At 53.1% G+C, this 21,026-nt stretch overlaps 1 protein-coding gene across 1 annotated transcript in view; it reads left to right on the top strand.

Annotated features, from left to right (window-relative positions):
* The window catches only part of CDH26 (cadherin 26), a 49,195-nt gene that overhangs the window by 11,732 nt on the left and 16,437 nt on the right, over positions 1 to 21,026 (top strand). Inside the window, exons 2-10 of the mRNA XM_075527680.1 lie at positions 377 to 528; positions 1,616 to 1,720; positions 4,180 to 4,335; positions 9,769 to 9,916; positions 12,468 to 12,634; positions 12,769 to 12,897; positions 15,064 to 15,249; positions 17,686 to 17,954; positions 19,080 to 19,222. Of these exons, the coding sequence (XP_075383795.1) occupies positions 377 to 528; positions 1,616 to 1,720; positions 4,180 to 4,335; positions 9,769 to 9,916; positions 12,468 to 12,634; positions 12,769 to 12,897; positions 15,064 to 15,249; positions 17,686 to 17,954; positions 19,080 to 19,222 (1,455 nt within the window). The remainder of the gene's footprint in view (positions 1 to 376; positions 529 to 1,615; positions 1,721 to 4,179; positions 4,336 to 9,768; positions 9,917 to 12,467; positions 12,635 to 12,768; positions 12,898 to 15,063; positions 15,250 to 17,685; positions 17,955 to 19,079; positions 19,223 to 21,026) is intronic.

Genomic DNA, 21,026 nt, shown 5'->3' with positions numbered 1-21,026 from the left:
GGGGCTGCTTCTGGAGCCCCTGGGAGCAGTTCTACGCTGTCCTGTGGGGTGACAACAATACAGGTGGGTTTGTTGGAGGTGACCGTGAGTTGGACCCGACCCCGTGGCCACTAACATCCATGGCTGTGGGTATTCAATCGTGTCCCAGGATTCTTTTGGTGAATTCTCCTTTCATGACTGGAGAAGTGGGAGTCACAAACGAGATGCTGAGAGCAAGCAACTATATTTATCAGAACAAAATGTTTTCAACACTCTATTTTTTCTGGGATTTAATTCGGGATGTACTTCGGAGCAGAGTTCTTGTTTGCTTCCCCTTTCTTTTGAGTCCTGGAAGATTTGTGTGACTTCAGGCAGTTCCTCTCTGGTGCTCACAAAGCACATTCTCTGCTAATTAATGCCATTCTTACTTTAAAGGTCAGTGTCTCCAACAGCTTCCAGCGAGGAGGAGATGAGCTTGCCGATCAAGTGCAGGTTGAGTATGGAATCCAGTCTCCTCATCAGCCAAGCGAGGCCGCACCTCACTTCAAGGTTGGATCGCAAGTTCAAATCCTGAAGTGCCTCGTCTATTTTCAGCTTGTAGAACATGCAGCTGCTCTGAGATGTGGTGTCTAGGCTCTTGAGGGGCGGCAGGAGGCTTGTAGAGGGTGCGTGGCCCTCGGTCGGCTCAGACTCATGGTGACCCTCTAAGCCAGAGCAGAGGGTTTCCAACGCTCTCATCTTGATGGAAGCAGCCAGCCTCATCTCCCAGGGGCTGCCAGATCCAAACTGCCCACCTGTCAGTCAGTCACCGGGCACAAGCCATGTGTACCACCTGGGGTCCCCCCGGGGCCATCATAAGGGACGAGTGTCTGTGACGGGTTGGTCACGTGGCAGTCCACATGAACAGAGCCCAGGTAGAAGCAGCAAGGCCAGTGGGTCTTACGGCATACTGAGGAAGAAAGTCAGACACGGGGACAGCCTGCACAGTCTGACACCAGGCCCAGCAGCTCCCAGGTGTGCCACCCAAGCAGCGTGCTGGAACCAGACGCTGTGGGCAGGGTCCATCCAGTTAGCGCTGACACACAGCCACCTACAGGACAGAGTGGGATATGTTTTCCTGGCAGCAGTCTCTATGGACCAGGTCACCGGGGTTTTCTCTCCCCGGGGGACAGCCGGTGGGTTGGGATCACTGACCTTTCTGTTAGCACCGGGGCTTTGAGCCACCGTGCCACCAGCACCGCTGGGGATATGCACGTCATCAGGTGGCAGGTGTCTCCCATTTGGGGGTGACTCCAAAGCTCTTTAGAGAACAGGGACTGTGATTTCCACATGCTGGCGGCTGTTGAAAAGGTGCCCACATATACTGTGAGCCTGCTACAATGAACACCAAGGGCCCTGGGGGGACAGGGTTGAAGTCTGGGCTGCTAACTGCACTGCCCATGGTTCAAACCTACCAGGTCCTCCTCCTGAGAAAGTTGAGGCTGTCTGTCCCCATAGAGATTGTGTCTCGGAACCCCACAGGGCCAGTTTGACTGCCCAACCAGGGTCACTGAGTCAGAACCGACTAGCTGGCAGTGGGGTTGGTAGGGGTGATGTGCCTGCCACTTCTTCTGAGCACTGTCTTTCTCACTTCCAGGGGGAGAGCCGTTGGCCTCTCCATCGAATCAAGAGAGACTCAGTCATCACCCCCTTGGAGCTGGAGGAGGAAGACCCAGGTCCCTTCCCCAAGTTAGTGGGTGAGGTAAGACACTCAGTCATCTCTGTGACTGACCACAGCCCTGGGAGGACATGTGCTGGTGAGGGCTGGGCTCTGGGGCACCTGACTTCAGCCAGTCCCTTCCCTGGGGGCGTGTGTGTGTGTGTGTGCACGTGTGTGTGCGTGCATGTGTGTGTGAACATGACCCCAGCTGGCAGCAGGCAGGCTGATCCCAGTGTGCCCAGCAAGCTCTCTGAACCCAGCTTGTGCCTCCTAAAGGCACAGCTTTATTGTTTACAAGCAGGGATACTTTAAAACTATTCAGTACTTCCATCTGGAGACCCTGCTGCGCATGGACTCTGCCTTCCCACGTGGCAACACTCAGGTGGGGTGTTAGGCCTGGTTGACTAGAGAAACTTCCAGAGGCACTCATGTGTAGGAAAGAGGTTAGATCCAAGAGTAGTTGTATATCAAGAAAACATCCCGGCCCAGTCCAGATCAAGTCCACACGTCTGATACGAGTTAATAAGTCTGATGACTGATCATTGTGCCACATGCAATGATACTACATGTAGGGAGGTCACAGGCCAGTGGGTGCAAAGTCTTGCTAATCTAGTGGGATGGAAGCATTTCCAGGGCTCTCACAGGTCGCAGTGTGGCTTCATGTGGCTTGTCAACAGGAAGACAAAAGCAGAGAGAGAAAGGGAGAGAGAGGAGAGAGGAGAGAGGAGAGAGAGAGAGAGAGAGAGAGAGAGAGAGAGAGAGAGAGAGAGAGAGAGACGCCTACCTCCAGGGAGAAAGAGAGGAAGTTCCCAGAATTCCCATGAGAAGGCCACACTCACCAGGAGGCATCATCAGGATGTGAGCTATTTAACAGGCTAGACCCCACCCCTTCACTTATTGATCAAGTTGACATCAAATTATGTAGCCCTCACAGATGAGGCTTATGTTTCCTAGGGTGCCAGAGTCCCCACCCTTCCCTACTGGCTGGCTGGCCAGTGCTGATAACAGAGGGTCAGAGTTTACTGGGAGTGTTGGGGGAGACACAGGAGCATGCCAGACTACTCTTGGCTCATGACCTTCATACTCCCAACTTCCTGGTCCTGTGGCGCTTTGGGTTTGAAACTGAGTGGACAATCTTCCTCTGTGCCTTAGAGAAACATGTCAGGTAATCCGTAGTGTTTTGAGGCTTATCAGAGTAGTGCCCACTGCTCACGCTCGAGCCAAACGGGGACATGGAAAGCACAGCACGCTCTGGAGGCCCCCGGATGGGACGGTGGCTCCCAAGAGGCAGTGGGCTCAGCAGGTGTGTGTTTCAGATGGGTGATGCCCTCATATGTCAAAGGCATGCTTCCTGTTTCCTCGCCTGCACGGCCAGGTCCCTGACCACACCCACTTGACAGGGACGTTTGAAAGCTGACGTGACTCAGGCTAGGACATTGTTCTGCTGCTATTCCTAGGACAGCTCCTTCCTTCCTTCCTTCCTTCCTTCCTTCCTTCCTTCCTTCCTTCCTTCCTTCCTCTGACTCCTTCCTTCTGTTGCACGCTATGAGTCAAGTCAGCAACAACTTGATGGCACCTGATGGTGCCCGCGGGGTAGGACGCGCAGACGTGTTGTAAGCCAGTGCCTTCTAAGTGCTTTCTAAATGCCAGCTGTGGATTCATGTCTTCCACGCCTCAAGGGGTCCTCTGTCGTAAGCACGGGCACGCATCTTCCACTTGTTTCTTCGCACACGTATGAAGGCGCATCAGGATTAAAGACGACGCAGCCCCACTCTCCGTGTGTTGCTGTCCAACCTACCCTTCCTGTTTAACAGGATGCCCTCTTTCCAGACCTCTCTCCATGGGACCAACTCGAAGATTCGATGGGGCCTGACTGGGAGAGTGAGCTTATGTCCACTGGGGGTGGGGGGTGGGTGGGAATGTCCAATTCAGCAGCGGACGGAGGGAACGGTTGCTCAGTTTGATGGGTGCCATCAACGTCCCTGAATTAAACACGCAGTCTTTGCACTTGCTGCTGTGTATACTCGCAACAGCCACACAGTAGAACACAGACACCGCTCTCCGCTAACTCCAGCGAGGCCGCAGGGAAGCCCGTGTTACGAGAGGTTGGGAGGCGCCATGGAGTCAGCGCCCCCACGCACAGCAGAACCAGACATCACCCAGTCCTGCACTGGCCTCACAGTCTTCTGACATTTGAAGCTGGTGTTGCGTGCCAGTCCACCTCGCGGGGAGGTCTTCTCTCAGCAAGGACTCTTCACCCTAGGATGGCCCTTTCCGTGATTTTGGCCTTTTGTGTTTTTATGGGACTTCACGCCCAGCCGGCAGCAGCAGGCGTCCCTGGGCCGCACGCACGTGGCCTGAGTGAGTCTTTGTCAGGATAAACCCGTTGAGGTGGAGTACGTGGGGGCCGCTCACTGAAGATGCATTTGGTTGTTAACCTAGATTCTTGCTCTGCCTAACAATTTCTTCTCACCTTCTTTTCAAAATGATTTCTCTTCCAGCCGTTTAGAGAGTGTGATGAAGCAGAACTGATGTATCTAATGAGCGGGCCTGGGGTGGATGAAGACCCAGAGGTCAACCTGTTCTCTATGGACCGGGACACGGGGAAAGTATATGTTCACCGCTCCGTGGATAGAGAAAAGACACCATTTTTCACGGTACCTTAACTCTTACATATGCCAAGCTCTGTTTATCATAAAGCTCTTGTAGAAGAGGGAGCCCCGGTAGTGCAGTGGTTATGCGTCAGGCTGCTAACCACAAGGCCAGCAGTTTGACCCTGCCGGTGGTGCTGAGGGAGAAAGATGAGGCTGTTAGTTCCTGCAATGACTGACCACATTGGACACTCACAAGGGGAGCTTCCATTCTGCTCTCTAGTCCCCGCAAGGACAGTGGATTAGTTTGTCTGTTGTGGTAGAAATACTGTCATTGATAAGTCTTACTGGAAGCAACCATGTCCCTGGTACTGGGAGGTGGATGTGTTCTGCACTTAGACACTGTGACAAGTTTTAAAAGGCTGTGTGCGTTGGATGCTGAACTTAATGTTGTAATTTTTTACGGTGCGGGACAGGAGAGGGGGCTGCTTTATAATGGTAGTCTTCATTTTAATGACCCATATCCCAACCCAATTGGGATGTTGGAAAGCATTTGGGACTAGACCTACAGGACTCGTCTACAATGAGCTGATTCCAGTTTGACAGCCATGGCGATAAGCCACACACCACACCCAGACCTCTCTGGCTGCCCCTAGCAGACCTCAGGACTTGCTCAGGTGCTGGCAGTGCTCCACGATGCGCGAGGGTCTGCCTGAGAAGACAGGTTCAGAAGCTGCAGCTCAGGTGCTACACCAATGAAAGGACCTTAAAAGAAAAACCCCCAGTTTCCTGAGCTGTCCTAAAGAAGGACCCCACCCCTGGCATCGGTTCCCTCCCAGCTCTGAAAACTGCACCCCAGACATGGTGCTGGAGGCTCCCAAGGAGAAGCTGTCCCATCCTCTCTCCCTGCCTCTGAGGACTGCCATCCCCATGCAGTTGCTTGGCCTGTGTGCACCCCACGTCTCAGGTACAGAGGGTTTGAACTTGAACATCGCCTTGAGCTCAACTCATGGCCATGGAGTTGGTGCAGGCTCACAGCGACCCTCCAGGGCAGGGCAGAACTTCCCCTGTGAGTTTCCGAGGCTGTACCTCTTCCTGAGAGTAGAAAGACCTGTCTCTTCCCTCAGGAGTGGCTGGTGGTTTGGAACTACTGACCTTCCTGATAGCAGCCCAAAGCTTAACCACTGTGCCACCAAGGCTCCCCTGAACACAGTCTTTAGGGGTCAGAAGCCAACCCGCTGTTTTCCCAGATTACGTGCTGTGGTAGCACATTGCCCAGCTGACCTCCTGGGAGCGCTAAAAGAACCAGGTGTGGCTCCAATTTGGATTTCCATGGAAGGAAGTCATTGGGAATGGAGGCTTCTCAGACCTGTGTAGTCACAGATGAATGCCTTCCCTGTAGGAATATGCTGCTCAGCTTCTGAAAAAGGTAATTCGGATGCTTTTATCCAAAACCATCATATAGAACCATAGAAAGCAAAACAAAGCCCACTGCCCGTGACTGGATTTTGACTCAGAAAGACCCAAGAGGACAGAGTAGAACTGCCCTCCAGGGTTTCTAAGGCTGAAATCTTTACAGAAGAAGAAGCCTCATCATTTTCCTGAAGAGCAGCTGGTGGGTTTGAACCACTGATCTTGTGGCTAGCAGCTCAAGGTCCCCCCTCCCCCCATGACACTAGCATGGGAGAGATATCCTTACCTCACAGATGCTGAGTCTCTAAATGCTAAATAGACAGAAATTATGCAAAACTCCATAAAGACATGGGAAAAATGTATTACCCAAAAGACACAGAGAAATGTCTTACCCAAAACTTTCTGGGTCTTCTTTCTCCATGTAAAATCTGACCTAGGATTGGCAGTGTCTGTTAAAAAGAAGGCATATGGAGCGGCCATAAGAGGGACCCCCTAGACTTAAAAAACTCTCCTCCCAGGTTTTAAGATGCAAATGGGTTGCCTAGCAACCAGATGGTGTTAAAATGCTCATTCCGATTCAGTCATCCTGGGCAGAGTGCAGAATGTGGCCGTTCCTGGTTGCAACCCCAAGGGCCCATTGAACCCCCAGGTTCTCGGAGACGATAGCAAGGGGGTTGTCTGTACCAGGATGGGGCAGGGTGTTTAGTGCTCCTTTTGGGCTTGTTTGGTTTCCAGGCTGTAAAACATTTTGTGATGGACGAGAGAGCGTCTAAGAGTTTATGGAAAATGGAACGAAAAGAGAAAGGATGTCCTCCCTGAGCTCTTTGAAGCCTCCGCGCACTGTGGGCTGGCACAGCCGTGTTTCTTGTGGGACTCTGTGCTACGGGGAGGAGGCCTGGTGGCCTAGTGGGTTTGGCATTGGTCCGTGGTTTGAATCCACCAGGGAGAAAGATGCAGCAGTCTGCTTCCATAAAGAGTGACAGCTTCAGAATCCCCACAGGGCCATTCTGCTCCATCCCGTAGTGTCCACGAGCAGTCGGAACGACGGGCCGCAGTGGGTTTGCTTTTGGTCTGCAGGACGCAGCTGACGAGGCTGGATGCCAAATGCCTGCAAGTGCTTTCTGAAAGTGGGCAAGGCGCTGGAAAGGTTGGTTCCCATCGGCCATTCAGAGAAGAAACTGGAGAACCTTAAAAAATTAATTTCTAACAGTCTGACTTTGTATGAGACCTCTATCAATTCATGCCCACCCCATGCTCGGCATCACGGGAGGCAAACACAGCCATGAGAATCCAGCCATTTGCGGCCCTCCGAGTATATAGTTGTTTGCTGTCATCACCATCGAGTCACCCTTTGTCGTTATGAGCGGCGCGTGCCGGCGCTGTCATGCCGTGGGCTTGGCATTTAGGATGGCTCCGTGAGGGCCTAGGCCCGTCGCCTGTCAATTCAAACCGCCCTCTGCGATCCTGCATGCCAATGCGCCGGGGGTTTGTTTATCCCAGGGTGCAAGTCCTGAGGCATTGGCAAAGGGCTGGAGCCGAGCTCTGGGGCAGCATAGAGGCAGGGCGTGTCCTTTCTCCACTGCCACCCGGACTCCCCGGGACATTCTGGAACGTCTTGCCCCAGAATAAACAGCTCTCATGCCTCTCCAGCATCTAATGGAACAGAAGGCTCCGAGGTAGCCTTCAGGGTAATAAATGGGGTGGGAGACTCACAAACAGAAAGCAGACCTGTGGAGCTTGTTAAGTGGAAGCCTTTACGGTTGGCACCGTCTGAGGGCCAGAAGTCAGGGTGATTAAGGAAGGCGCAGAGCGGGGGCAGCACAGGCATAAATTATGGAGGACGGCGTGGCGCGCAGTAGACGAGGAAGCCAATTTGCTTTGCACAGAAACTGAAAAATGTATGAGAGCGTCCCCCGAAGCGGAGCTGGTGCAAGGTGGGAGCACCTGGTGCCCTTCCGTATTCCAAGGGAGAGGCAGAGCACTGGACCCCTGGGCCGCAGCGACCGCCGGTGTAATGCCTGGTGGGCCCATGACGGTGGAAGGCATGGAGCAAGCAGTAGGTCTACAGGGACAGAAGGTCCAGAGCAGTGGCCAGCGGAGCAGGGGGGATGCCCGGGGGCTCTGAGGATCGGAGTGGCTGCGCCTGAAGCACCAGGGGGCTTCCTGCTCTGGGCTCGGAGGTCAGAGACTGCGCAGAACCACATGGCTGTGCTGTGTCTCCCTGCACGCTCCCTGGGCTGGCATCTGGGCTGCCCCGTCTGGTGGCACTGTGGGCTAGAAGCTGGGCTGCTGACCACAAGGTCTGAGGTTGGTGAGGCAGCCCTCTCCGGTGCAGCTTCAGCCCCTGACCCCAGGGAGGGGTCACGCTGAGCAGGCACCAACTTGGTGGGCCGCCTGATGTGCGCTTTTTGAATCTGTCTGTGCCACGGTCTCGGTCTCTTCTCCACCCCCACAGAAGTGTGTTGAGGTGCTAGCTTACCCATGCACCTATGAGCGAGGCATCATGGGGGAACTAGACTCTTTCTTTGGAGATGTTGCCAATGAATGAATGAGGTCATCAGAGAAGCCCTGGTGGGCTCAGTGCTGAACCCTCAACGGTCAGCCAAAAGTTGGTGGGGAGTCTTCCACAGGCTCTCCTGGAGGGAGATGTGGCCCCCTGTGTCTGTCGACACCACAGCCACAGAAGCCCACAGGGATGGTTTTCCTCTGTCCCATACAGCCACCATGAGCTGGGCCTGCCTCGATGGCTCAAAGGATTCACGCTCACCGCCCTCAAGTTGATTCTGACTCTCAGCGACCCTGTAGGACAGGGTAGAGTTGATCCTGCGGGTCTTCAACACGCTAACTCTTCACAGGAGTAGAAAGCCCCGCCTTTCTTCCAGAGCACCTGGCAGTCTTGAATTGTTGATCTTGAGGTTAGCAGCCAAACACATAACCACCACCAGGACTGGATGGTGGTGGTGTTAAATTGGCAACACCAGGGGTGGTGGTGGTGTGTGTGTGTCCTGATCCATATGAGTGATAGTTTATAGAAGAGGAAGACAGTCACGGACACAGAGGCACACATGGTGGGAGTGGGGGTGGCAGTGCCAGCTGAAGACACAGCTCCAAGCCATCAAGGATTGGTGGCAGCCCCAAGAAGCAGGGAGAAAGGCAGGGAATGGTTTCCATCTCAGAACTGTTGGAGAATTTACACAGCTGATGCCCTGGTTTGGACGTCCAGCCTCGTGGAGTGGGAAGAAATGGTGGTCGTTGGCAGCCTGCCCTCTGTGACAGCAGCCCTGGCATGCCAAGTCGCCAAGCTGAAGGGTGAGGGTAGCAGCTGCAAGCAGCCCATTGAGTCCCTGTGAGGGCACAGGGCTCCGTCGCATGCAGGGCTCAGTACTGGAAGTCCCTCAAGGACAAGGCCCAGAGGCTGGGCCGCCACTCCTATTAATAATGCTCCCATCTACACATGGGCACCGCCCACCTGCTCTAGGACGAGGAGTCCCAGGGTGCAGGGATGGACGTGGTCAGCTGCCCACAGATAGGCTAGTGTTCCCAACTGCCCACTGGTCTGCTTCAATAAAGACGGCAGCTGGGAAGCCCGGCCTGGGCAGCTCTGGTCTCTCCTTCGAGCCAAAATGGAATTGCTGTCCAGGGGGTTGGTCTGCGCCCAAGGAGCCCTGGTGGTGCCTTGGTTAAACCTTCAGCTGCTCACCACCATTCTAGTGGTTTCAACGCACCTATCGGCTCTGAAGGACAGATATCAGGCGATCTATTTATATAGAAACTAGAGCTTCCCCTCATCCCCCACCAACCCCCCCCCAAAAAAAAACCCAATGTACTGTAGGGCAGGTATCCTCTGTCATCTGGGCAGCAATAAGTTGGAATTGATGTCCCCCAACAAGAGCAGCCAGTGTGCACCAACCCTGTGTGTTTGGCATCTGAAGTTCACGGTGAAAGCACGAGTCCTCAGGGGATGTTCCCGCTAGTGAGGGAGACAGGAAGGACACAAATAGCCCCCTCTCCAGCTATGCGAGGGGAATCACTACATCAGTGAACCGCAGCACTAACACCATTCTCTGCCCCCACCCCCCACCCCAGGTGCGCTTTGATGTGGCAAATCGCTCCACAGGGAAGATCCTGGATAGATCCCTGATGGTCACTATCAAGGTCAATGATGTCAATGACCATGAGCCCCGATTTTTGAAGGAGGTAGTGGACGTCGAGGTGAAGGAGAGCCAGGAAGCCAGTGAGTGCCGGGGCTGTGGCTCCTCCCACCTGCTCTGTGACGGTTGTCTCGCTGGGGCTCTTGATGGGGAACTTGGTCCATCTGGACCTCAGGGGACATTGCGCTGTTCACGGGTCAGAGGTCAGAGCCCTGGATCAGAGCAAAGCCTGGGCTGAGTGGAACTCCATGAAATGCTGTCCCATTGCTCTCCTGATCTGTCAATGCCAATCTGCCCATAAAGCCAAACACAAAGGGAGAAGACGGGTCTCAGATCTGCCTGCAGGAGGTCACAGACTTGAAAACCCTATAGAACTCGGGTCCCCTTGGCAGGCACAGGGACAGCAGGAGCCAGAGCCACCTCGATGACAGTGGGTTTGGCCTTGGCTTTTGGGAGACACATTCTGAATATTCCTGCAAGTCTCCCCTCTCCGAACTGTCAACAAGGTGACACACACAATCTCTTCCCTCCAGATCCCGCACGCCTGTCCTCCAGTAGCAAAGGAACATGAGTTCTCCCCTTTGCCAGGGAGATGGGTCCTTAGCCTCAGACATGCCGAAGGACTTCCAAAGAAACACAGGAAACCTGTTTGATGCCACCACTGAGGTGCAGCCACGAAGAGCCCATAAACCCTGTCTTCTCCATTGCCCCTCATGCCTGAGTGTATGTACCCCCGCAGCTGTCCATATTCCAGAGGGCTTGGCAAGCTTGTGGGAAAATGCCATTAGCTCTTGATTCCATTCCCATGGACATCTAGGAACCCTCTTGTGTGTGTGCATCTATGCATAGCTTTTTAGGTAACATCACAAATGCATCTGCCTGGAAGCAGAGTTAAGTGTTTGCTCGTGTGCATGTGTCTCAATGGCACACCGCCACACAACGTGGGTGTTTTGTTTGTTTTAAATGAGTGCATGTTTATGAATGCTCTCTTCAAAAGCCACAGGTTTACCCTTTGCAACCTGCTGGTGTTTCCCGATGCCATCTGCCCTGCTGTTTGATTTCATGGGGTATGTTAGGCACTTACCAGCCTCCTATAGCTGGACCTCAGTCTCGCTGCCAACTTATGTTGGTTTCAGAAAATACGTTGCAAAGAAGACACCGTCCAGCTAACTTTCCATCCCCACGACCCCCAGGCATTCCTAAAAAGAGGATCGTGGGTTCCCGCGGCACGCCCAACGGAAGGGACCTGGCCTCTTTGTCCATAGACACACAAACGTGTCCTCAGCACTGTTGGTGTTCGGTCAATGTTCACACCTGTTCCCAAGTCTTTCTATAGGTTCCTTGGCCTTGTCTATGTCACTTCTTCATGGCCCCTTCCTTCCTTCCCTCCATTTCTCTTTTCCTGCTGGTGTGCCGGTCACCTTCGTCTTAACCCTACCTCCCGAGAAGAAGCCACGGGGGCCACATTTACCTCCTCGGGCCACCCAAGAGAGAAGGAGAGCCCATCTTCACACAGCCAAGGCCGACAGCCATGAGGCAGAGGTCACCCATGCCTCCAGCCCCCAGCCTTTTTCACCGCCTTCTGGTCCAACTGTCCACCCCTCTCCCAGCACGCTACGTCTCTGCCGGGTTCGATGGCCACACGGAACCGTGTAGGCAAGCCTCATATTTGTGGTGGTTAACTCAGGGAAGCTAACAGCTCACCACGTGCCCACGATCATAAAACATTCCGGTCCGCATCTGGCCCATAGCAGTGCCTCCCTTTGGCTAGCAGCCAAGTCTCTCTCTCTGGCCCTCAGCCTCTCAGCCACGTGGGTCCTGGGCCTCTGGCCTTGCTTTGTGGGCCAGGAAGCCCACCTGGAGCTTCCAGGCCTTGGTATTGCCCTCTGCTCTGCCTCATGGTCTCAGCTATGTGGCCCCTGCAGCCTCCACCACTCCAGACAGGGATGTCACACACAATCCACTCATGACTTTCCACTTACAGTGGCCTGGGGTTCTTTCCCTTCTGGCTTCTCAGCTGGCTTTCTTACACTCAGAGGAAGAGCCAAACAGACCAGACCCTATTTGGATGGCCACACTGCACTTGTGTGGCCACACCCACTCACCTACTTATTCTCTATCAAGGACCCTCTTCCACCCCTCCCATATATAGATTTGAAATATGCCTTCTCTTTCGTTTTAAACTATATAGAGATGGCATTTGATATGTATGTGGCATAGGTACATATATGTGTGTGTTTATTAGTGGCCATGCATTGTACAGTATGATCCATCAGTTAGTCTCTTACGATTTCTTCATCATCTGCAATCGTGCCTAGAAAGTTCTTCTTGACGTCACGCTGAAGCCTCCATTTTCCTTTCCTCTACTGGGCCTGTGTTGTTGTTAGTTGCTGCGGCCGCAGCGGGCAGCCCACGTGTCACCATAAAGCACGCCCCGCAGGGTTTGAAAGCTGTGGCTCTTCTGCAGCAGATTGCCAGGCCTGTCTTCCATGAAGTGGGGAGAATAGCAGGTGACTCCAGGACCTGCCGCTTAGACGTGTCGGCACCTCGGGGTTCACCCCGTGGCACTTAGCAAAGGGCCCTCCTTAGTCCACTGGGTCAGCTAAAAGTAACCACTCTTCAAATTCCTTCCAGACCTGCCCATTTTCCAGCTGTCCACCGTTGACCAGGATCAGGAAAACACTTTCAATTCTAAAGTCCTTTACTTCCTCGATGCCCAGTCGCCCTCGCTGGGAGAGAGTGTGTTCCAGATCGACTGCGCGACGGGGCACATACGGTTCTCGGGATGCTTGGATTACGAGGTGATGTGGACTTCTCTAAAGACAGGACGAGCCCCTCTCGACCCGGCTCCGTCTTAGCTCGGCATGCCTGGATTTGCGGGGCGCTGTTCTTTCTTGTGTCTGAAGGATTGTGCTTGCCTTCCCACCCCCTGCAGACTGCTCCTGTGTTCACGCTCCTGGTCACCGCCAGAGACCTGGGGACACCACAGCTGTCATCCACAGCCACCGTGAACATCCACGTGCAAGATGGCAACAATCACAGGCCTGAGTTCATCCAGGAGAAGGCAAGTCACCCCCTCCCTCTGTACCCCTCTCCGTTCCCCAAAACACCCCCTGTTCCTGTGTGTGCTGCTTCCCCACCCCATGCTTTTTCTGAGGCTACCCTATTCCTCTCAGACCACCTTGTTCCCCGGAAGCCCCTCATGTTTCAGCTCCTTGGTTTTCAAATGTAACTTAGGCTAACATCTATGTCTGCCATGGGACATGGGCTCCAGAGTCCTGGTGGTGCAGTGGGTTATATGTCAGCTGTGAAAGGCCAGGCCAGCGACTGCTCCAAGGGACCCCTTTCAACTTTGTGTTTCTATCTCTTTACTAATCCGCCTGGGTTTTGCAAGTACAGATTCAAACCCAGTCATTTCCAATTGCCATCCACCATAAAAGAGGGAATGAAGCAGGAAAACAGGACACTTCTTATGTACACTTCTTATGCACACACCAGGGTGAATTCAAACAGCCAGCCTGGCGGTGGACGTGAGCTCGCTAGACTGACAATGATGGTCAAGTTCAGTGTGAACATGGAAGCTCAGACCATTTGTCCTGGATGGGGATTGTGTGCAGTGATCACGAGGAGTGGGCTGCACATTCTGAATGGAGCTTAGAAATGTCTCGTTGGGTGCCGTTGAGTTGATTCCCACCCATAGAGACCCCATGCACACCAGAACCAAACACTGCCTGATCCTGTGCCGGCGGCCATCCTACGCGTGAGCCTGTTGCTGCATCCAGACAGCCTCCATTTGCTCAAAGACGCACATCATTCACTCCTGTTTCAAGACTTCCTTGAGGTTCGCCACTCTTAGATTCCGATGGACCCTGAGCCCACTGCCATCTAGTCCATTCATACCCAGAGCCCCCTGGCACAGGGTCCCCGAGGCAGCCCATCTTCACGGGTTTAGATTGTCCTGCAGGCTCAGGTTCTGAATCTGAGCGATCCATGCACGACCGAATGAAACGCCTCCCGGTCCTGCACCATCCTGACGACGGCTGTTCCGTTTCAGCTCCTTGTCGCAGCCACCTGTCGTGCGCGTCCAGCTTGGCCAGGGACTTCCTGTTTTTCCAAGACCTTCTACTTTACCAGGGAGCAGAGAGCTTTGTTTTGCCTCCCACGAGGCAGCTGGTGGGTTGGAACCGCCAACCTTGCAGTTGGTGGGCACACAGTCTAACACTTCCTTGACAGCACTGTGAAGGCTCCTTTTTCTCACTGCATGTCTAATCAAGTGGGTTTTCAATGAAAAACAAATATTCAATTTTCTCCCCCTTTTTCCTCCTGGCCTCTCTCCAGATAAGCACCCTCCCATCCCTATGCGGATGAGCCTCCCCTCCCCATCCCTGTCCCTACATGCATTCTCCTTCCTATCATCTGTTTAATTTACATATTTCGCTGTTGTATAAGCCCCCTGGCATGCCGGCCCAATTAATTTCCACCGTTTCGCTCACAGCACTCACAGAATTTGACACCTGGCACCATCCTTGAACCAGTGATGTAAATCATCCTCCTCAAAGGGTGTCATTTGAATTACAAAGAGACCTACACACCAAAGTGACTGGGCTTTTAAAGGAGAGCATCACACAGACCACAGACAAGGATACCGCCTCTGAAACATAATTGTGTGTGCGAGCCCAGCTTCACAATCCTTGGTAAACCACCAAACCACATGGACTCGCCCCCCTGCATGCTCGGGAGCCAGCCCGCGGACAGCGCGTGGTGCGGGCTGTTGTTTTGATGCGTTGTGTTTGTCTAAAGATAGCACCCTGTCACCCAAAAAACAGTGAACAGGGAGCTCTTTTGGAGATCAATCTGCACTGGAGAAATCATCACACAACTGCCCAATTTTAGGAGCAGGGCAAGATTTTTACTTTTTTTTTTCTTTAGACAGCGTGAAGTAGAATGTGTATTGTTCTTTATAAAATGCTGAGAAAAACAACACCTGGACTTGGATGTAAGCCCACATGCTTTACATTGTTCAGCTGCGACGCCAAAGTCCAGGGGGATGTTTCTGTGGGAGGCTGACTCTGCTGTCCAGGGTGGGGTCTCAATTCCCGGGGGGCCATGTTCAGCAGCAGGAGAAATACTCAGGTGGTGGTGGCCAGGACCCCAGTGTCTTCCTCCCATTTCTGTCTGCACTCGCCTCTCATTGTCCTGCACATGCTGAAATGCCGTTGGTTTCTTTCAGTATGAGATTCAGATTCCCGAAGGCCGCACAGACCCCAGCGTGCTGCACATACGGGTCCGAGACCGGGACACCCGACTTACATCGGCTTGGAGAGCAAAATTCAGCATCTCCACTGGCAATGAAGAGGGCCACTTTGGCATTGCGACGGACCCTGTCACCAATGAAGGGATTCTGAGTGTCCTCAAGGTAAAACTGTAACCATGGGCTGACCAGATCCTGTTCCCAGCATCCTCAGGTGCACAGCCACTGCCGGCTGTCATGGAGGCTGGCGTGCAGAACCTCCAGACCTAGGCAGGTGAGGAAGAAAGGCCTGGTGATCCGCCAGTGAAAACACTGGGGTCACCACAGGCCCAACCTGCTGTGCATCGGCTCACAGAGAGTCAGGGGCCACCCTGTGGCATTAACCACTACCAGCTTAAGCTCAGTGCACCACCCTGCTCCATCCGCGAGAGCACAGCAGGTGGCCTGGCTGCTTCCTGGAATCCTGAGGGAACCCTGGGGTGGGGTTGGGCGATGGTGTGACATCTCTGGGGGAGCTCTTATTCAGACCCCTGCATTCCTGGGCACCTCCTGCCCCCCACAATAATAGTATCAGAAATGACCTTCGGATGTGACTAAACCAGGAGTGGGGCATCTTTTGCTGGCCCATGGCCATTAGGGTATCTAGACCACTATTCTCGGGCCACTCCGGTCAGTCGCTTCACCCCTCACCCCTAACAGGATGGCTGGAACTGCTTCTCTGCGGGGAGGCGTGAGACCTTCTCCACCAGTGTCCACCAGGCAGAGGGCCTTGTAGGACCCGAGGGCTGGATATTCCCCACCTCTGCCTTGCACCGACTTGACAGGGAAAATGTAACTGATTTGTCCCGGTCCTAAAAACCTCATGCTTTTTCTTTCCTGAAATGTCCAAGGATGGAAAATATCTTTTCTTTCTTTTCAAAAAATGTATTTTATTTTTTCTATTAGGGTGTTTTTAAAAAAATCATTTTATTGGCGTCTCATACAACTCCTATCACAATCCATACATACATCAACTGTGTAAAGGACATTTGCACATTCCTTGCCCTCATCATTCCCAAAACATTTGTTCTCCACTTAAGCTCTTGGCATCAGCTCCTCATCCCACCCCTCCCTCATGAACTCTTAATAATTTATAAATTATTATTATTTTGTCATATCTTAAACTGTCCCATGTCTCCCTTCACCCACTTTTCTGTTGTCCATCCCCCAGGGAGTAGTTATATGTAGATCCTTGTAATCGGTTCCCCCTTGTAATCTTCCCTCTACCCTCCTGGTGTCACCACTGGTCCTGAAGGGATCATCTGTCCTGGATTCCTTGTGTTTCCAGTTCCTGTCTGTAACAGTGCACATCCTCTGGTCTAGCCATATTTGTAAGGTAGAATTGGGATCATGATAGGGTGTGTGGGGGAAGCATTTAGGAACTAGAGGAAAGTTGTATGCTTCATCGTTGTTACACTGCACCTGACTGGCTCACTTCCTCCCCGCGACCCTTCTGTAAGGGAATGTCCAGTTGCCTACAGATGGGTCTTGGGTCCCCACTCTGCACTTTGCCTCATTGAAGCCTTTAAGAGCCCAGACAATACAGCTTTTGATAGCCAGGAAAATGCCTTCTCTTCAGCCCTGAATGTTCTCTTCATTTCTTATGGTTTAGAGAGAAATAGGAATGTGGATGTGGTACGGGTCCTAAATGCACCCTTGGACACTTGAGATCAATTACTGGGCGCACGGAATCCAGGGTAGGACTCCCATCCAATGCCTGAGCATGAGACCTTCCTGAGAGCGGTGGGACAGGAGGTCCTGGCTGGGCAGTGTCAGGCGACACCCGGCCTCTCTGGGCCTTGGGTCTTGGGAGAGAGGCTTCCATCAGGCTCACTCCATTTCTAACCCTGTCCAGAACTTTCCTTTCTGTCTACAGAGGTACAGTCAGAACCTACATTGTAACAAGATCCCCAGGTGATTCCGGGAGTCTAGAAATGACTGGGGGATCTTGTTAAAAGATGTAGATTCTGATTCGCTCTCTCTGGGGCAGAAAGGCAAATTCTCCACAGGAGGTCCAACCTGTGAGAACCGTGGGTCACAGTCCTGGCTGATGGGGACTTGCCTGGGGTCGGGTGGGTCCGAGGTCCGGCCGAGAGGCCGCCTTGCAGTGAAAGGTGCTCCCAGGAGAGACTGGTGGTCCAGGGGCTGGCAGAGAAGGAGCTCACTATCACGCCAGATGCCTGGGGTTGAATTCTCCACTAGTTCCAAACCCCTCCATCTTTTCAAGTCACTAACCGCTTTGTCCCCTGAATAATTATCCTCATCCATATCTCTGTTTCCCTAAGGCCCCCCCCCCCTGGTTTTCTGCAGTGGGATTTGCATGAATGTTTCATCAAGTTATAGGGGTTTTTTTGTTGCATTTTTTATGACCTTGTATGGTGCCTCTTCCTCATCAGGAAAAAGCAGGGAGGGGAAGGGGTAGAAAGGACTCCATAATGATTTGAAAACGAGCCTTTTGATCATTATCAGAGGCAGGGTAAATCATGCATGAGGAGGCCGGTTCACTGCGCGCTTACTGGGCGAGCCGCCACGGCGTTGAGGTGTCTTCTCTCTGTGTTACAGCCTCTGGACCACGAAATGCTGCCCCACAGACACCTGGTCATCTCCGTGGAGAACGAGGAACGGCTCTTCTCTTGTGAAGCAGGCAAGCTCCGGAAGCCCGCCGAGGCCAAGGCCAGGGTCTCTGTGGATGTGACTGTGGTGGACCGCAACGAACCCCCCGTCTTTCACCCGGAGACCCTCATCGTGACCAGAAAGGATGGCGATGGGCCTGGGCTTCACCTGGGGGTAGTCAAAGCCATAGATCCTGATGGGACGTCTAGCCACGTGAGGTGAGACACAGGAGATGGTACTGCTGACGGACAGGTGGGAGGCGGCCGTGAGCGAAGGCCAAGGCCGGCATCTCATCTTCTTGTGGGAGACTGGCTTCTGCTCCTGGCTAGTGCGCCCCCCCCCCACACACGCACCTCCATCCTCTCAAGATCACAGGCTCCAGTGCTGCGTGATGCCCAGCAGGTTTCCCCAGAGCTTCTAGACTCACGTGGACTAGGAAGAAGGGCACGGGGCTCTTCTGACCTTCAGCCACTGCAAACCCTGGGGACCCCATGATCTAGTCCTTCAGCATCCTGTTGTTGTGAAGTGCCACCAGTTGGTTCAGACCCCCCAGCGACCTTGTGCACAGTAAAATGAAACACTGCCCGGTCCCTCATCATCCTGATCATTGTTAAGTTTGAGCCCATGGTTGCAGCCACTGTGTCCATCCATCTCGTCAAAGGTCTCTTCCTCTTTTTCACTGCCTCTCCCTTTCCCAAGCATGATGTTCTTCTCCATGATGTTCTGGTCTCTCCTGACAACTTCTCCAAAGTACGTGAAGTGAAATCTCAGCATCCTTGCCTCCCAGGAGTGCTCTGGCCATATATCCTCCCAGACAGATCGGTGCGTCCTTTTGGAGTCCGTGGCACTTCCAATATCCTTCGCCAGCACCGCAACTCCAATGCATCCATTCTTTTCTGGGCGTCCTTCTTCAGGGTCCAACTTTCACATGCATACAAGGCGATGGACAAGACCTGGGCCTGGGCCAGGGGCACCTGAATCCTCCAAGTACATTCTTGCTTGTCAACACGCAAGGTCCCCGCAAGTCAGGCCCGGCTCGATACCCTCTAACCACTGAAGCTGGGTTCTTTACTGGGATGGGATGTGGCCCCAAGACAGATGAGCCCTGGTTACATTAGGTGTCCCTGGGGGACACAGCTGTTCTAGGGGCCGTGGCATGGACAGCTCCTAGAGAAGTCTTTCTGGCAGCCTCCCCTGGGCCTTTTATTCAATTCACGGAGCTGAATTGTCCTTAGAAGGCCCCCACTGGCTTGTGAGAGAGTGGTGTCCCCTGTGACATCTTCTAATTGCTCTTTGCTGTAACTTTCCTGATTTTAAACACCGTGTGTGTTTCCTTGAACAAGCTATCTCCTGGCTCACGACCCTGCCAACTGGGTGAGCGTCGATAACCACTCGGGTCTAGTGATCACCACGCAGCAGATTGACCGGGAGTCGTCATACGTGAAGGACAACTTCTACGTCATCACCATTCATGGCATTGACGATGGTGAGTGCTGACACCCCTCACTTTGAGAACTCACTTTCTGTCTTAGTCCATCTATGGGGCTGTGCCGGTCATCGGTGCAATGACCAAGGAGAGACCCAGGTCTTGGGGGGAGACAAGCATTCCCTTGGAGAAGACACGATTAAACCCACAGGGAGGCTGCAATCCAACGTAGCAGCCCCTTCCGATGGCGAGTCATAATCTGCTCCGAAGGCAATGTCTTGGTTCCTTGCCGGAGCCAGTGACTTGGAAGAAACAGCCAGTGCTGTTTCCTGAATGTGCCAAGGTGGATACGTTCAGGCCGGCCTGACCATCAGAGACGATTTTGATGGGAACAGGGATACGCAGCTTTATGAGTGGGTTTCTGCGTGTCCCTGTAACTTCCCAACCCAGCCCCCTACTCCCCGCTGAATTCTGAAACCTGCCAGAAGACAGTGTTGAACCGCAAATGTTCAAAACATTCAAAGATAAGTTATTTGGTTTCAGATCTGGGAATGCCAGCCCAGGGCCCCCGTGACATGTTCCCTGGCCAGGCCACTGAGTGTGCTCAGTAGAAGGTTGGCCACGAGGCTATTTGAGGGGGAGTCTTTATTCCTCATCATCTGAACTGGGGAGAGAGCTAGCGATACTGGGAGAGAGCTAGGTGGACAGAGATAGAGATAGATGTGTTAACTAGAGAAAAAATCCAAAGACTCTCCTATATGTGTAAGAGAGTTTTATACCGAGAACTAATTATACATCAAGAAAATATCCCAGCCCAGTCCAACTCAAATCCATCAGTCCCTCCTCAGACTTCCGCAGCCACGCACAGTGATGCACAATGCAAGGAGATCGCAGGCCGGTGGGTGCAAAGTCTTGTGGATCCACTGGCAGTGGTGCTGGCACCTCTCTGAGTGACTTCCTCTGAGTGAGGAAGGTGGAGCAGAGAGAGTTGAGGGGGGCAGGGGAGGTTCCCAGAACCCTGATAATGAGAAGACCATTCCCCCAAGGAGGCCCCATCAGGCTGTGACTTGATTGACAGGCTAGACTTCACCTCTTCACTCCAAGTTGACACAAACTTATGTAATTACCACAATAGATGTGTGTGTGTGTGTGTGTGTGTGTGTGTGTGAATGTTTTCAGGTCCCATCATTCTATTCTGGATACTTCCATGATGTTTGGTATGTATAAAAAGTAAACATTTTGAGATCATTGTAGGTTGGCTGCTCCCCACCAGGTGTGTGTGTGTGTGTGGGGGGGTGCTGTGGCAGGAAGCAGCCTTTGAAACCCCAACGAGCACGCTCTGCTCAGACACACAGGAGCCCAGGTTTTTCCTTACTGGTTACCTGTTGCGGAACTTGGCTACAGTGTCACAGATGAGACCTTGGCCTTGACACACAGCCCCTCCCCCAGACCCCACAGACATGTTAGTTTGTATGGTGTTTCCACATCTGACCGCCTGCTCCGGGTGAGGTGAAGCAGGGACAGGAGCTTCCTGTCTCTCCCTTACACAAGTACTCAGACCCAGGGTCTCCCAAAGTAGCAGGGTGGGTCTGCAGAAGCAGAGCGCTACACTCCATCCTGGGCTACGGGCTGCACTATCAACATTTTTAGTTGCCAGGGGAGCGCTAAGCAGTTTTTCTCTTTTCTCTCTCTTTATTATTTTTTTTTTATGAAGAGGGGATGGCAGGCCAAATACGTTTGGGACGCGATGTCCTAGATTTTTCAAGCAGCAGGAGAACAAATGGAACTCAGGCTAATACAAGCTGAGCGAGGGGCGGCCGCTGCGGCGGGTTCCCTGGTGCCCACTTTCACCGCCACCCCCTGG

Source organism: Tenrec ecaudatus, chromosome 12, assembly GCF_050624435.1.
Source record: "Tenrec ecaudatus isolate mTenEca1 chromosome 12, mTenEca1.hap1, whole genome shotgun sequence".
NCBI classification, from domain to species: Eukaryota; Metazoa; Chordata; class Mammalia; order Afrosoricida; family Tenrecidae; genus Tenrec; species Tenrec ecaudatus.
Note: the sequence above shows the minus strand (reverse complement) of the source record. Positions and strands in the feature narration are given on the sequence as shown.